Source organism: Cucurbita pepo, chromosome LG03 (genome assembly GCF_002806865.2).
Source record: "Cucurbita pepo subsp. pepo cultivar mu-cu-16 chromosome LG03, ASM280686v2, whole genome shotgun sequence".
NCBI lineage: Eukaryota > Viridiplantae > Streptophyta > Magnoliopsida > Cucurbitales > Cucurbitaceae > Cucurbita > Cucurbita pepo.
Window position 1 is genome coordinate 2,759,924 of NC_036640.1, and position 16,494 is coordinate 2,776,417.

Below are 16,494 nucleotides of genomic sequence, written 5' to 3' on the forward strand. Positions count from 1 at the left end.
TTTTGCATCAGCTGTCATTTGTCGACTGCAACAACAAGGATTTGCCCGGGGCGACATGTGATAAAATTTGTGTTCTTTCCATTCCAGTGGGAGGAGATGTGGAGCCAAAGATCAATGGAGTTCCTCTTTTCAAATGCATCACCAAGTTCAGGGAGCTAAGGGTCTTATACTTATGCAACTCTTCCTTGGAAGAAATTCCAACCTCCATCGACGAGCTGAAACATTTAAGGTACTTAGATTTGCGAGGGAGCCGACGACTCAAGAGGTTGCCAGAGTCTATTTGCAAGCTACAGAGCCTGCAGACCCTGATACTTGCATCCTGCTCAGAGCTTGAAGAGCTTCCCAAAGACATAGGGAATTTGATCAGCCTCAGATTCTTATGGATACAGACAAAGCAAGCCAGCTTGGGAAAAGATGGCATAGGATGCTTAACATCGCTTCGTTTTCTCGCGATCGGAGGGAGCAAAAACTTGACTCGCTTGTTTGAAGATATTGACAGACTCAATTTGCTTCAAACACTAGTCATTTATGATTGCAAATCTCTGCTAACATTGCCAAAAGGCATGGAAAGCTTGAGTACGTTGTGTAATATGGCACTATGGGGGTGTGAGCAGCTGAACTGGACAATCTCACTGGAATTGCTTCGTTTTAAGAAACTGATACTCAGAGGACTTCCAGCATTCGCCATTTTTCCGACGTGGTTAAACGGGTTTGATGCAGATTTAGAAGTGCTAGAAGTTGGAGAGTTTCCCACGCTAAGAGTATTGCCTTTCTGGCTTCCAAATTTATGGGAACTTCGAATTCTTGTGATCTCCAACTGCCCTAGATTGGAGGGTCGTATGCCTCGTTATATGCATAATTGTGATAAGATGGAGGAATTGAGGATCACATTTTGTGGGATGTTTAGCAAAAACGTTATGAACGAAAGCAAGCACGACGAGTGGGGTATCTCTCACATCTCTACTATTTATGTCGACGCCAAACGAATCAATCCACGAGTAACATCAATAGACGAACACGAGGCAGCAGGTGGAGCTGAAGTAAGGCATGGAGTAGACAATGATGAGCAGGAGAGTGATGCTCAACATGTTGGATTCAACAATGATGCTGGTGTTAAATCAAAACAAGATGGTATTGGTAGTGACATTCATGAATCAATTGGTACCCGACAGGATAACGGAGCAGCTGAGGACGGTCGTGTTGGGGCTGGACAAACTGGACAAGGAGAACACGACCGAGCTACGAACGATGATCATCTTGAAGCTAACATTGGTAGTGACATTGGGAAACACGATAAGGCTAACAATGATAGTCATGTTGGTACTGGACAAGCTGTTGGAGAGAAAGTAGATGAAGTTGGCGACGATAGGCTAGTCGGAACCGAACGAACTTTGGGAGAAGAACAGGTTGATCCTAACGTCGGGACTAGACACATCGTAAGAGAAAAACAAGATGTAATTACTGATGAGAGTCATCCTGGGGCTAAACTTGGCGGAGCAAATGAGAATGGCGATGCTGCGGTGGACCGTGCTGGATTCGAACAAACTATGGTCATTACAGTTGAGGGGTTCTGAGGATGTGTTTAGTATATAAATACTCCTCCACCCTACCTAGGTTTTTCAAGAAATACATAGCACGGAGTGCAGGAGTATTCTGCAGAGTATCTTGTAATCTCTTCTCGATTGGTGTTAATAAAGAGTATGAGTGTTTTCCACAAAGACTTGTGTTCAACAGCAGCCGTTGACTGAACATCTAAGAGTAAAGCATTGTTTTTATGCAGGTTGCGAGAGCGGTACAAAATCGAGGGCAAACTCTGAATACAGGGTTAATGTTGGCTAGTGAGGCGATGGGGGATAAGCTTCATCGTCGAGAGGGAAACAGTCCAGATCACCAGCTAAGGCCCCTAAATGACTGCTAAGTGATAAAAGAGGTAGGGATGCAAAGACAACTATTATTCAATTATTCAATGAAAAGATAATTAATAGAATATATTGAAAAGATATTAGAATGGGAATGGATAGAATTAAAATTATTCAATTATTCAATTATTTAATGAAACTATCATATATATATATATATATATATATATATATATATATATTAAAAAATTCATTAGATATAAATTGGAGATATAAAAAGGTTTGAAAAAGAGAGGTTGTTTGGAGAGGGAGGGAAAATTTATGTCAATCACAGGCTTTTACAGCTACGTGAAGAAGCAGAGGTTTGAATGAATCATGATCCAAGCTGGGGAGGAGGATAACTCATCAAGAATTTCAGACGAAGAAGGAACTCAAAAGCAAGACATCCATGGATTGGAAGATAAACAATATTCAGAGGCAAAGAACATTCTGTACTCTGTTCATGAAGAACAAACGCAAATCCAGTTTCAGTTGGCTTCCTTCGGTAAAGCAAAAAAGAAAAGGTATGAAAACTTTTTGCCGTTTGCTTGATTGTAAGGAAAACGAATGCTAGCCGAGAAATCGAGGAAAGTAGCAGTTAACTTGATTTGAAATGCAAAGAATTTAGGGCGACTACATAGCGATCCATTTTGAAGACGAAAAAGGAAGAAATCGAGAATCAATCGGACGAAATTGAACCCTGACAATGGCCGGACTTCTTGACATTGTTGCCGGAAATCTGCTCGGAAGGATAGTTAAAGCCGCTGACCGACCAGATTTTCGTCATATCCGAAGCGAACTAAGAAACCTTGAAACGACTGTGTCGAATCTCAAGCCCAGACTCAGAGACGCCGAGGAGAAGCAGGCAAGCGATGCGGAACTCTATGATCTGCTTAAGCGACTCAAACATGCATTTTCAATGGCCGACGATCTGCTTGAGGAATTGGAATGCGAATACTTGAAGTGGAGAGTGCAGAATAGAAAGAATGACGTTGACAAAAAAAGATGCCAGTTCTTCTCTTGTTTCTCGTCCAATTTCTTCGTTTCTGCAACTAAAACTGCCGCTAAAATCAACGAAATCACGAAGACTTTAGATACGATTGAGGAAACCATGTCTGAATTCTCTCTGGTTGAAGATGAAAATGAACATATCAAACGTTTGAAGAGTGAAATGAGTCTGCGGACCTCCATTACTGGTTCACAAGTTTTCTCAAGGCTTCTGCATTTGAAAAAAGAGGCGATTCTCTCTGATAATTTCGACTACATTGTTGGTAGAGATGAAGCAAAACAGAGTATCATTGATGAACTACTGAAGGATGAAGATGATGAACAAAAATCTCGGCTTATTCTTTCAATCCATGGAGATGGAGGGATGGGAAAGACGGCTCTGGCCAAGTTAGTTTACAATGCCCACCAAGTGTTTGATCATTTTGACAAGAGAATGTGGATATGTGTTTCTGAAGATTTTGATGTTCGGAGAATCAGAAGGGAGGTTCTCAGTTCAGCAACTGGAGAAAAGGTTAGTGATCTCTTAACCGACTGCCGTTTACTAATCCGGCTCAAACGGAGCTTTGCCGGCCGTAAATTGTTGCTTGTTTTGGATGATTTTGGGGCTTTGGACCCTGATAGAGTATCAGAACTGGAAAAATTAGTGAAGATGGGTGCTAATGGCAGCAAGATCATGATCACCACTCGCAGTGAGCAAACTGTACAGGATTCTGCAACATACAAGGTTGAAAAACTCGACGAGGAGAAATCCATGGTTTTATTTGAACAGACATTTGGAAGCAAAAACCTTACTGAAAATATGACCAGAATTCACAGTGAACTCAAGAAAGAACTTGTGCCAAAATGTGGAGGAGTTCCTTTGGCAATCAAATCCTTGGCAGGACTGCTTTCTTCGGAAGCGAGTGATGGTGTCGAGTGGTTGGATGTCAAGGCCTTGAGGGAGAAATTGAAACAGGAAGAGGTGAAGGAGGGTGGTTGCGTTTTACATGCACTGAGACTGAGTTATGATCTAATGCCATCTTACTTAAAGCCTTGTTTTCTTTGCTTTGCATTGTTGCCTAAAGATTATGTGTTCTACTCATTTGAGATAATCCAGTTATGGATGGCGCAAGGAATCCTTCATTCAGATAGCCAAGATCCCGAGGATGTTGGGGAGCAATACTTCAAAGAATTGTGGTCTCGCGGTTTACTCGAAGACGTTGAGGAGCATGCTCTTGGATATTGGTTCAAAATCCATAGCCTTGTCCATGATCTTGCAGTCCAACAGGCTAGTAAGGAACAACAGGACCTGGAATTTTTGCATCAGCTGTCATTTGTCGACTGCAACAACAAGGATTTGCCCGGGGCGACATGTGATAAAATTTGTGTTCTTTCCATTCCAGTGGGAGGAGATGTGGAGCCAAAGATCAATGGAGTTCCTCTTTTCAAATGCATCACCAAGTTCAGGGAGCTAAGGGTCTTATACTTATGCAACTCTTCCTTGGAAGAAATTCCAACCTCCATCGACGCGCTGAAACATTTAAGGTACTTAGATTTGCGAGGGAGCCGACGACTCAAGAGGTTGCCAGAGTCTATTTGCAAGCTACAGAGCCTGCAGACCCTGATACTTGCATTCTGCTCAGAGCTTGAAGAGCTTCCCAAAGACATAGGGAATTTGATCAGCCTCAGATTCTTATGGATACAGACAAAGCAAGCCAGCTTGGGAAAAGATGGCATAGGATGCTTAACATCGCTTCGTTTTCTCGCGATCGGAGGGAGCAAAAACTTGACTCGCTTGTTTGAAGATATTGACAGACTCAATTTGCTTCAAACACTAGTCATTTATGATTGCAAATCTCTGCTAACATTGCCAAAAGGCATGGAAAGCTTNCAATTTGCTTCAAACACTAATCATTTATGATTGCAAATCGCTGCTAACATTGCCAAAAGGCTTGGAAAGCTTGAGTACGTTGTGTAATATGGCACTATGGGGGTGTGAGCGGCTGAGATTCCCAATCTCAGTGGACTTCCTTCATTTCAAGAAATTGATACTCAGAGGACTTCCAGCAATTGCCACATTGCCAAAGTGGATAGAGCATTTGTGTGATGATTTAGAAGTGCTAGAATTTGGAGAATTTCCCATGCTAAGAGTATTTCCTGTCTGGCTTTCAGATTTCTGGGACCTTCGACTTCTTGGGATCTCCAACTGCCCTAGATTGCCAGGTTTTCTTCCTGATCTAGATTCTTGTGAAAATATGGAGGAATTGAGGGTCACGTTCTGTGGATCCTTTAGCCAAAAAGTTGTGGAGGAAATCAATCATCAAAATCAAAATCTCTCTCAGATCTCTACCATTTATGTTGACTCCAAAAAAGTGAAGCCGCGAGTAGTATCAGCAGATGAACACAAGGCATCAGGTGGAGCTGAACAACCTGAAGAAGTAAGTGGTGTCCATAAGAGTGATGGTGATCATGTTGGATCCAATACTGATGTCCATGNTTTGCATCAGCTGTCATTTGTCGACTGCAACAACAAGGATTTGCCCGGGGCGACATGTGATAAAATTTGTGTTCTTTCCATTCCAGTGGGAGGAGATGTGGAGCCAAAGATCAATGGAGTTCCTCTTTTCAAATGCATCACCAAGTTCAGGGAGCTAAGGGTCTTATACTTATGCAACTCTTCCTTGGAAGAAATTCCAACCTCCATCGACGCGCTGAAACATTTAAGGTACTTAGATTTGCGAGGGAGCCGACGACTCAAGAGGTTGCCAGAGTCTATTTGCAAGCTACAGAGCCTGCAGACCCTGATACTTGCATTCTGCTCAGAGCTTGAAGAGCTTCCCAAAGACATAGGGAACTTGATCAGCCTCAGATTCTTATGGATACAGACAAAGCAAGCCAGCTTGGGAAAAGATGGCATAGGAAGCTTAACATCGCTTCGGTTTTTCGCGATCGGAGGGAGCAAAAACTTGACTCGCTTGTTTGATGATATTGACAGACTCAATTTGCTTCAAACACTAATCATTTATGATTGCAAATCGCTGCTAACATTGCCAAAAGGCTTGGAAAGCTTGAGTACGTTGTGTAATATGGCACTATGGGGGTGTGAGCGGCTGAGATTCCCAATCTCAGTGGACTTCCTTCATTTCAAGAAATTGATACTCAGAGGACTTCCAGCAATTGCCACATTGCCAAAGTGGATAGAGCATTTGTGTGATGATTTAGAAGTGCTAGAATTTGGAGAATTTCCCATGCTAAGAGTATTTCCTGTCTGGCTTTCAGATTTCTGGGACCTTCGACTTCTTGGGATCTCCAACTGCCCTAGATTGCCAGGTTTTCTTCCTGATCTAGATTCTTGTGAAAATATGGAGGAATTGAGGGTCACGTTCTGTGGATCCTTTAGCCAAAAAGTTGTGGAGGAAATCAATCATCAAAATCAAAATCTCTCTCAGATCTCTACCATTTATGTTGACTCCAAAAAAGTGAAGCCGCGAGTAGTATCAGCAGATGAACACAAGGCATCAGGTGGAGCTGAACAACCTGAAGAAGTAAGTGGTGTCCATAAGAGTGATGGTGATCATGTTGGATCCAATACTGATGTCCATGAGAATGATGCTCAACATGTTGGATTCAACAACGATGCTGGAGTTAAACCAAAACAAGATGGTATTGGTAGTGATATTCATGAATCGAGTGGTGTCCGACAGGATAACGGAGCAGCTGAAAACGGTCGTGTTGGGGCTGGACAAACTGGAGAAGGAGAACACGACCGAGCTACGAATGATGATCATCATGAAGCTAGCATTGGTAACGATATTGGGACCGGACAACAGGCTAAGAATGATAGTCATGCTGGTACTGGACAAACTGTTGGAGATAAAGCGGTCGGAGCAGAACAGGTTGATCCGAACGCCGGGACTAGACACATCTTAAGAACAAAACATGATGGAGATACAGAGGACAGTCATGTTGGGGCTAAACAAACTGCAGAAACTAAAAAGGATTTGGCTGGTGATGATAGTGATATAAATGCAGGGCAAATTGAAGGGGCAAATGTTGGTGGAGCGAATGAGAATGGCGATGGCGAGGTTTGTTTGGGTGACAATGACGACGCCGGAGCTGAACAAGGTATGGTGGTTACATTGGAGGGTTTCTAAGGATGTGTTCGGAGAGCGATATGTTTATTAGGTAACGACTTTACTTCCCTTCCCTTGTGGCAATGTTAAAAGGGGTGGTGCTCTTGGGGGTTGCTCCTCTCACAAGTTTGAGCTACCCACCTAGTTTGGATGTATCACCTCATCTTAACAACTCGTGACAGTCATGTCACGTGCCATTCAATTTTTTTTTTTTTAAATATTATAAATATTTTTCGGTAGGATTGGAGTGAACTGCAGAAAAAGATAATGTGGGTTGGATGAGAGTCTACGTAGGCTAATTTAGGGAATAATCATCCGTTTATAATCAAAGAATTCTATCTTCTTACAAGACATTTTGAAAAGTCTAAAACAAAACCATGTGAGCTTATGCTCAAGTGAGTGTCAGAATTAAGTGTAACTTAAGTGTTACTTTGAATTAGTCAAGATATTTGTAATTTTATTAATATTTTTATTCTTAATTTGAATTAGTCAAGATATTTGTAATTTTATTAATATTTTTTTTTTAGATATTTGTAATGGTTAATTTTTTTTTTCCTCTTTAGATCTGATTAGTATATATTTTATTTATTTTATTTTTTATTCTCCAGATATTTGAGATATTTGTAATAAGTTAATTTTTTTAATATTTTATTTAGCATATTTTATTAATATTTTTATCTTTAATTTGATTAGTATTTAATATTTTTTTTTATTTTATTTAGTATATTTTATTAATATTTTCTTCTTTATAATTTGATTAGCAGTATATTTTATTTTTTTTATTCTCAAAATATCGTACATAATTGTAATTGGTTATTTATTTTATTTTATTCTCAAACACATCTTACATCTTTGTATTAAGTTAATATTTTATTCTTCATTCTATTCTCAAGATTTAGCTTATTTATGTATCTTATTTAAAGGGGTAAATAACAGTGAATATTGAACCTTCGATCTCAATTCTAATTTCATTTTTAAGTATTGGTTTTTGTAATAATATTTTTAGATTTATTCTAAAAAAAAAATAATAATAATAATATATTTAGAGAATTATTTAAGAGTGAGAGCGGTGTTTGTAGAGGGAGGGAAAATTTGTGTATGTCACAAGGCTTTTACAGAGCTACAAGAAGAAGCAGAAGTTTGAATGAATCATGGTGTCCAAGGCAGGGGAGGAAGATAACTCATCAACAATTTCATGGCCGATATGCTTTCCATCTTCTCTGATTCTGTTTCTTACTCTCATTTGTAATTCCTATTTTCATAGACACGAAGAAGGAACTGAAAAGCAAGACAAACGGTGGGCTCAAAGGCGCATCCGCGGATTGGGAGATAAATCGTGTTCATTCCATTAGCGACGCAAGGAACATTCTGTATTCTGTTCATGAAGTACAAAGGTAAAATCACTGTGCTCGCTTTCTTCTGTAAAACAAAAGCGAAAAGGTATGAAAGCTTTTTGCCGTTTGCGTTTGCTTGATTACGAAGAATACGAATACAGTAGCCGAGAAATCGAGGAAAGTAGCAGTTTCTTACTTGATTCCAACAGCAAAGAATTTTGAGCGACTACATAACCATGCATTTGGAAGACGAAAAAAAATAAGAAAGCGAGAATCAATCGGACAAATTTGAACCCTAGCAATGGCCGGACTTGTTGACAGTGTTGCCGGAAATCTTCTCGGAAGGATAATTGAAGCCGCCAGACGACCAGAGTTACGTCATATCCGTAGCGAACTAGGAAACCTCGAAACGACTGTGTCGAATCTCAAGCCCGGACTCAGAGACGCCGAGGAGAAGCAGGCAAGCGATAGGAAACTCTATGAACTGCTTAAAAACCTCGGGAACGTATTTTCAAAGGCCGACGATCTCCTTGAGAAATTGGAATGCGAATATTTGAAGTGGAGAGTACAGAATCGAAAGAACGACGTGGACGAAAAGGAATGCCAGTTTTCTTCTCTTTTCTCGTCCGATTTCTCCGTTTCTGCATATAAATCTGCCATCAAGAACATCACAAAGGTGTTATGTACGATTGAGGAAACAATGTCTGAAATCCTTCTGATTGAAGATGAAAATGAACACATCAAACTTTTCAAGAGTGAAATGACTCTGCGGACCTCCATTACTGGTTCGCAAGCTTTCTCTAGGCTTCTGCATTTGAAGAAAGAGGCGATTCTCTCTGATAATGTCGACTCCATTATTGGTAGAGATGAAGCAAAAAAGAGTATCATTGATGAACTACTGAAGGATGAAGACGATAAACAAAAATCTCGGCGTATTCTCTCAATTCATGGAGATGGAGGGATGGGAAAGACGACTCTGGCCAGGTTAGTCTACAATGACCACAAAGTGTTTGATCATTTTGACAAGAGAATGTGGGTATGTGTTTCTGAAGATTATGATGTTCAGAGAATCAGAAGGGAGATTCTCAGTTCAGCAACTGGCGAAAAGGTTAACGATGTCCTAACCGAGAAGCGTGTACAAATCCGGCTCAATGGGAACTTTGTCGGCAGAAAATTGTTGCTTGTTTTGGATGATTTTGGGGCTTTGGATCCCGGTAGAGTATCAGAAGTGGAAAAATTAGTGGAGATGGGTGCTAATGGCACCAAGATCATGATCACCACTCGCAGTGAGCAAACTCTACAGGATGCTGCAACACACAAGGTTCAAAAACTGGACGAGGAGCAATCCATGGCTTTATTGAAACAGACATTTGGAATCAAAAAATTTGAAATTATGACCGAATTTCAAAGTGAACTCGAAGAACTTGTCTCAAAATGTGGAGGAGTTCCTTTGGCAATCAAATCCTTGGCCGGATTGCTTTCTTCGGAAGCGAGTTATGGTGTCGAGTTGTTGAATCTCCAGGCCTTGATTGAGAAATGGAAACAGGAGGAGGTGAAGGGAGGTGGTTACGTTTTCCATGCACTGAAACTGAGTTATTATCTATTGCCATCTTACTTAAAGCCTTGTTTTCTTTGCTTTTCGTTGTTGCCAAAAGATTATGTGTTCTTCTCATTTGAGCTAATCCAGTTGTGGATGGCACAAGGACTCCTCCATTCAGGTAGCAAAGATCCTGAGGCTGTTGGGGAGCAATACTTCAATGAATTGCGGTCTCGCAGTTTACTCGAAGACGTCGAGGAGCACACTCTTGGATATTGGTTCAAACTCCATAGCCTCGTTCATGAGCTTGCAGTCCAACAGGCTATTATGGAACAACATCAGAACCTGGAAATTTTGCATCAGCTGTCATTTGTCGACTGCAACAACAAGGATTTGCCTCAGCCGTCAAATGATAAAGTTCATTTTCTTTCCGTTCCAGAGGGAGGAGGTGCGGAGCCAAAGATCAATGGAGTCCTTTTTGTCAAATGCATCACCGAGTTCAGGCAGCTAAGGGTCTTGTACTTATGCAACTCTTCCTTGGAAGAAATTCCAACCTCCATCGACACGCTGAAATGTTTAAGGTACTTAGATTTGCGAGGGAGCCGACGACTCAAGAGATTGCCGGAGTCTATTTGCAAGCTACAGATCCTGCAGACCCTGATCCTTGCATTCTGCTCAGAGTTTGAAGAGCTTCCCAGAAACATAAAGAACATGATCAACCTCAGATTCTTATGGATACAGACAAAGCAAGTCCGCTTGGGAAAAGACGGCGTAGGAAGCTTAACATCGCTTCGTTTTCTCGCGATCGGAGGGAGCGAAAACTTGACTTGCTTGTTTGAAGATAATGACCAGCTCAATTCCCTTCAAACACTGATCATTTATGATTGCAAATCCCTGCTAACATTTCCAAAAGGCCTGGAAAGCTCGAGTACGTTATGTAATATGGCCATATGGGGTTGTGAGCGGCTGTTATTGACAGACTCTCTGGAATCCCTCCGTCTTAAGAAACTGATACTCAGAGGCCTTCCATTTTTTGCCACCTTGCCAAACTGGATACAAAGTTCTGATGAAGATTTAGAAGTGCTAGAAGTGGGAGAGCTTCCCAGGCTAATAGCATTACCTCTCTGGCTCAAATATTTATGGGAACTTCGAATTCTTGGGATCTCCAACTGTCCTAGGTGTGTTGGTCCTCCGTTTCCTTCTTTAAGTGATTGTATAAAGATGGAAGAACTGAGAATCACGTCGTGTCGGCGGCTTTCCGACATTGTTAATCCAAACAGTGATAAAAGTTGGGTTATCTCTCACATCCCTTCCATTTATGTTGACACCAAAAAATTCAAGCCAGAAGTAGCAGCAACAGGCCATGCGGGGCAGCCGGTGGCGCCGAAGATTTTATAGTTTCATTTTCGTTTCCTGTTCGTTTTACCAATTTGACCATCACTTGATTCACAGGATTTGTTTTTGAGTTGTAGCCTTGGTTTGGATCTATCACCTCTGTGTGGCCAAGAACAGTGTTTGAAGCCTGACTTGGTGTGCAGTTACGACCCATCTTTCCATGTTCATTTCTTGTTCCATTTCTGGTGTTAGAGGTTGTCTAACGGGGGCAAAATTCGTATGAATTCTCTAATATATATGTAAGATCTCGTATCGGTCATAGAGATGAACGGAGCATTTCTTATAAAGATGTGAAAGAAGGTAGGAGTGTCCATGTGTACACCGCTAGAACAATCACCCTCCGCTAGAACAATCACCCTAACAAATAAGATGAAAATTAATGGTGAAAACCAACAAATGGTGATAGATTGAAAATCAATGACCTCAAAGCTGGGCTCAATGGTAGGTTTTGAGTCTAATAATTTAGACATTTTAATTATTAATGACTTACCAACTAGCTTGCTAGTACATGAACAAAGGATGAACGGACATGGAGGCAATGGACAAGCATTAAATGAGACATACAAAGATAGAATCCATGGAAGAGGAGGGACCAATTTATGAAGTTTTTCGAGGAAGAGATAGACAATCGTTCTATAAAAAAAACCTACAATTGAGTATTACAAGGGTCATCAAAGAACTGTTTTATGTGATGATAGTTCCACCGTTGAGCTATCCAAGAATTCAATGATGCATATTGAGATTTAAAGTTGTCATTTTCCCGCTAAAAACTGGATCACCTCAAATTCATATGAATTTTAGAGTTATCCATATGTTACGTGTGAACATCCCTAACAATTTCAATGGACTCGTAATTATATTATCAAACTTCATATATCATTATTATACAAAGAAAACAACTGACCAGTCTAGATTCTATAACCATGAGAAGAAAAAAAAAATTAATACGAGCCTCACACCAAATAAATTATTTTATTTTTTAATTTAAAAGTAATTTAAAAAATACAATTTTACTCATATTTTAAGTATATTTTAGTATTTTATCCATTAAAATATGTTTAGACGGAGTAATAATGTAAATATTAATATATAGATTAAATTATAAAAAATACCCTTAAAACAGAGGTAGTGGTTGTAGATGATGAAAGTAATATTAACAAGAGTAACACGACTCTCTACAATGGTATGATATTGTCCACTTTGAATAATAACTCTTGTGAATGGGACTTTCATCATCCATGGAGTTGGTTGGAAAGGTGGGAGAGTGTTGGACGCAAAGGAAATTCTGTATTGTGTTCATGAAGAACGAAGGCAGAACCAGTTCGTGTTGGCTTCCTTCTGTAAAGCAAAAGGGAAAAGGTATGAAAGCTTTTTGCCGTTTGCTTGATTACAAAGAATACGAATACAGTAGCCGAGAAATCGAGCAAAGTAGCAGTTTCTTACTTGATTCCAACATCAAAGAATTTTGAGCGACTACATAACCATGCATTTTGAAGACGGAAAAAAAATCAGAAATCGAGAATCAATCACACAAATTTGAACCCTAGAAATGGGCGGAATTCTTGACGGTGTTGCCGGAAATCTGATCGGAAGGATCATTGAAGCCGCCAGCCGACCGGAGTTTCGTCATATCCGACGCGAACTAAGAAATCTCGAAACGAATGTGTCGAATCTCAAGCCCGGACTCAGAGACGCCGAGGAGAAGCAGGCAAACGATGGGAAACTCTATGGTCTGCTTAATCAACTCATGAACGAATTTTCAAAGGCCGATGATCTCCTTAACGAATTGGAATGCGAATATTTGAAGTGGAGAGGGCAGAATCAAAAGAACGACGTTGACGAAAAGGGATGCCAGTTCTCTTCTTGTTTCTCGTCCAATTTCTTCGTTCCTTCAACTAAAACTACCGATAAAATGAACGGAATCACAAAGGCCTTAGATACGATTGCGGAAACCATGTCTGAATTCTCTCTGATTGAAGATGAAAATAAACACATCAAACGTTTGAAGAGTGAAATGACTCTGCTGACCTCCATTACTGGTTCGCAAGCTTTCTCTAGGCTTCTGCATTTGAAGAAAGAGGCGATTCTCTCTAATAATGTCGACTCCATTATTGGTAGAGATGAAGCAAAAAAGAGTATCATTGATGAACTACTGAAGGATGAAGACGATAAACAAAAATCTCGGCGTATTCTCTCAATTCATGGAGATGGAGGGATGGGAAAGACGACTCTGGCCAGGTTAGTCTACAATGACCACAAAGTGTTTGATCATTTTGACAAGAGAATGTGGGTATGTGTTTCTGAAGATTATGATGTTCAGAGAATCACTTCCCTCTAAGAGTCAAGTCGTTGACCGCTTTTCCAATTGCTACAGGATTGGCTCTTCGCACATGTTTAGGCCGAGTTACCCTTGAAACAGCCGTCTTTTAACAACGAACAAAACCTACTAAAACCCCGAAACCTAGGGCCATCTCATAGTCTTCACCTTTTTAATCACCTCTACCCACGATTACCGTGGTTCTAGTACTAGTGGTGAGCGTCACTCGTTTGAGATGTCCTACGACGTTGTGTGTTCCAAGTTTTTGACCTGCTCCTCGTTAGGTACCGAAATAACTTTGTCTGTAAACCTTAGTTTTTTAAACTTTAATACTGGTTTAAAGTTTCATTTAAGTTTCTTGAAAACAGTTTTACACCTCCTTAAGGAAACCGTTAGTTTAAGAACCGGCCTAACGAATGAAGCCTTCACTCACCACCACAGCTCGGCAACTTACAGGTCCGGAACAAACTCTTTACCTTTGTCCTTCTCCACTTCCTCCCACCAACGCAAAATGTACATGACTCTGACTCAACACTAGATTACGGTAGAATGAATTTCGGAACAAAAGAAACGATTTCGTTGTTGCCAAAAGATTATGTGTTCTTCTCATTTGAGCTAATCCAGTTATGGATGGCACAAGGACTCCTTCATTCAGATAGCAAAGATCCTGAGTCTGTTGGGGAGCAATACTTCAATGAATTGTGGTCTCGCGGTTTACTCGAAAACGTTGAGGAGCATGCTCTTGGATATTGGTTCAAAATCCATAGCCTTGTTCATGATCTTGCAGTACAAGAGGCTAGGAAAGAACAACAGAACCTGGAAAGTTTGCATCAGTTGTCATTTGTCGACTGCAACAAGGATTTGCACCGGCCGACATGTGATAAAATTTGTGTTCTTTCCAATCCAGTGGGAGGAGGTGTGGAGCCAAAGATCAATCCAGTTCCTCTTTTCAAATGCATCACCAAGTTCAAGCAGCTAAGGGTCTTATACTTATGCAACTCTTCCTTGGAAGAAATTCCAACCTCCATCGACACGCTGAAACGTTTGAGGTACTTAGATTTGCGAGGGAGCCGACGACTGAAGAGGTTGCCAGAATCAATTTGCAAGCTACAGATCCTGCAGACCCTGATACTTGCATTCTGCTCAGAGTTTGAAGAACTTCCCAGAAACATAAAGAACATGATCGGCCTCAGATTCTTATGGATACAGACAAAGCAAGCCCGCTTGGGAAAGGATGCAATAGGAAGCTTAACATCGCTTCGCTTTCTCGCCATCGGAGGGAGCGAAAACTTGACTCACTTGTTTGAAGATATTGACAGACTCAATTCCCTTCAAACACTGATCATTTATGATTGCAAATCGCTGGTAACATTGCCAAAAGGCATGAAAAGCTTGAGTACGTTGTTTAATATGGCACTATGGGGGTGTGAGCGGCTGAGATTGACATTCCCAATAGAAATCATTCGTCTCAAAAAACTGATACTCAGAGGACTTCCAGCATTGACCAATTTGCCGATGTGGATCTATTATTCTGTGGAGAATTTAGAAGTGCTAGAAGTGGGAGAGCTTCCCAGGCTAAGAGCATTACCTACCTGTCTCGAAGATTTATGGGCACTTCGAATTCTTAGGATCTCCAACTGTCCTATGCTGGCGGGATATATGCATCCTATTCTACAAAATTGGAATAAGATGAAGGAATTGAGGATCACGTTTTGTGGGTTGCTTAGCAAACAAGTTTTGAAGGAAGCCAATCAACCAGAGTTCGCTACCTCTCGCATCTTTACCATTTATGTGGACTTCAAAATAATCAAGCTACGAGTAGCATCAAAGGACAAGGACAAGGAGGACGAGGACGAGGACGAGGACGAGAACAAGGACAAGGACAAGGACAAGGACAAGGACAAGGACGGGGACTCCAAAATAATCAAGCTACGAGTAGCATCAAAAGACAAGGACAAGGCAGAAGCTAAACAAACTAAAGAAGTAAATAATGATGAGCGTAAGAGTGATGCTCATCAAACTAGATTGAACAATGCTGCTGGAGAGGTATCAAAACAAGATGGTATTGGTCTTCCTGGGGCCAGACCAACTAGACAAGAAGAACACGATGATCATCATGAAGCTAAGAATAATGGACAAGCTTTAAAAGCACAACAGCATAAGGGTAATAATGATCCTCGTTTTGGGACTGAACAACCTTTAAAAGCAGAAGATCCTAAGGATATTGATGGCACAGTACGGACGGTTCCTATTATGGATGTGAACTCATCTCCAAGCAACACATGATGGAGCAGAAGAAGATGTAACTACTGATGATACTCATTTTGGGGCTAAACAAACTGAAGAAACTAAAAAGGATTTAGCTGTGCTACTCATACTCCATACTCATACTCATATTGATGTTACCAAAATTGAAGCAGAAGCAACACATTTTATTTTAAAACTTCCATACGATAGGAAGTGTTATTTTTTTATTTTCAATTATGTCATTTTACCAATTTTCATCGTTTATATTTGAAATGAATTTGTGCATATAAATTTCTTATTGGATACTCCATTCCAATCAAGTTCTTGAGAATTTAACAATGCATAAACATTTTTCATGGGTTAGACTAAAAAAAAGAATAATCACAACAATTTTAAAAAGATAGCTCAGAANACAATGCATAAACATTTTTCATGGGTTAGACTAAAAAAGAATAATCACAACAATTTTAAAAAGATAGCTCAGAAGTTAAAACTCAAATATCCACCCACATCGTTGAATAATGTCTAGCTCCTATACTTCATACAAGTTACAATACGCCATAACGATGAAAATATGTTTCGAGTTCAATATTTATACATAAGAATTACTATTTGTTTTTGGTCATTTTTCATGGAACCAGAATCG

The 16,494-nt window shown here is 40.3% G+C and overlaps 6 protein-coding genes across 6 annotated transcripts; all 6 read left to right on the forward strand.

The window, feature by feature from the left end:
* The first annotated feature begins 362 nt into the window (after window positions 1-362).
* Window positions 363-1,825, forward strand: LOC111791514. Its single transcript, XM_023672894.1, has 2 exons — window positions 363-1,698; window positions 1,781-1,825. The coding sequence occupies exon 1, from the start codon at window positions 564-566 to the stop codon at window positions 1,572-1,574; it is 1,011 nt and encodes a 336-aa protein (XP_023528662.1). The 5' UTR covers window positions 363-563; the 3' UTR covers window positions 1,575-1,698; window positions 1,781-1,825.
* Window positions 1,826-2,177: 352 nt separating this feature from the next.
* Window positions 2,178-4,806, forward strand: LOC111791733 (putative disease resistance protein RGA1). Its single transcript, XM_023673204.1, has one exon. It carries the CDS (start codon window positions 2,605-2,607, stop codon window positions 4,804-4,806), a length of 2,202 nt encoding a protein of 733 aa, XP_023528972.1. The 5' UTR covers window positions 2,178-2,604.
* Window positions 4,807-4,864: 58 nt separating this feature from the next.
* LOC111791738 lies at window positions 4,865-7,203 on the forward strand. Its single transcript, XM_023673208.1, has one exon. It carries the CDS (start codon window positions 4,865-4,867, stop codon window positions 7,037-7,039), a length of 2,175 nt encoding a protein of 724 aa, XP_023528976.1. The 3' UTR covers window positions 7,040-7,203.
* A 1,081-nt stretch (window positions 7,204-8,284) lies between these two features.
* On the forward strand, window positions 8,285-11,543 carry LOC111791415 (putative disease resistance protein RGA1). Its single transcript, XM_023672741.1, has 2 exons — window positions 8,285-8,412; window positions 8,501-11,543. Exon 2 carries the CDS (start codon window positions 8,654-8,656, stop codon window positions 11,285-11,287), a length of 2,634 nt encoding a protein of 877 aa, XP_023528509.1. The 5' UTR covers window positions 8,285-8,412; window positions 8,501-8,653; the 3' UTR covers window positions 11,288-11,543.
* LOC111791739 (disease resistance protein RGA2-like) lies at window positions 8,407-13,622 on the forward strand. The gene is made up of 2 exons (XM_023673209.1): window positions 8,407-8,458; window positions 12,644-13,622. Exon 2 carries the CDS (start codon window positions 12,834-12,836, stop codon window positions 13,620-13,622), a length of 789 nt encoding a protein of 262 aa, XP_023528977.1. The 5' UTR covers window positions 8,407-8,458; window positions 12,644-12,833.
* Window positions 13,623-14,181: 559 nt separating this feature from the next.
* Window positions 14,182-16,067, forward strand: LOC111791416 (disease resistance-like protein CSA1). The gene is made up of 2 exons (XM_023672742.1): window positions 14,182-15,443; window positions 15,549-16,067. The coding sequence occupies exons 1-2, from the start codon at window positions 14,232-14,234 to the stop codon at window positions 15,885-15,887; spliced, it is 1,551 nt and encodes a 516-aa protein (XP_023528510.1). The 5' UTR covers window positions 14,182-14,231; the 3' UTR covers window positions 15,888-16,067.
* The last annotated feature ends 427 nt before the right edge of the window (window positions 16,068-16,494 follow it).

What these genes read in the sequence shown, in the direction of transcription:
- LOC111791739 (XM_023673209.1), top strand. Translation starts at nt 12,834, where the DNA reads ATGGGCGGAATTCTTGACGGTGTTGCCGGAAATCTGATCGGAAGGATC.
- LOC111791415 (XM_023672741.1), top strand. Translation starts at nt 8,654, where the DNA reads ATGGCCGGACTTGTTGACAGTGTTGCCGGAAATCTTCTCGGAAGGATA.
- LOC111791514 (XM_023672894.1), top strand. Translation starts at nt 564, where the DNA reads ATGGAAAGCTTGAGTACGTTGTGTAATATGGCACTATGGGGGTGTGAG.
- LOC111791416 (XM_023672742.1), top strand. Translation starts at nt 14,232, where the DNA reads ATGGCACAAGGACTCCTTCATTCAGATAGCAAAGATCCTGAGTCTGTT. An exon ending in CATCAAAGGACAAGGACAAG is followed by an intron (nt 15,444 to 15,548) that starts GAGGACGAGGAC and finishes GTAGCATCAAAA; the next exon opens with GACAAGGACAAGGCAGAAGC.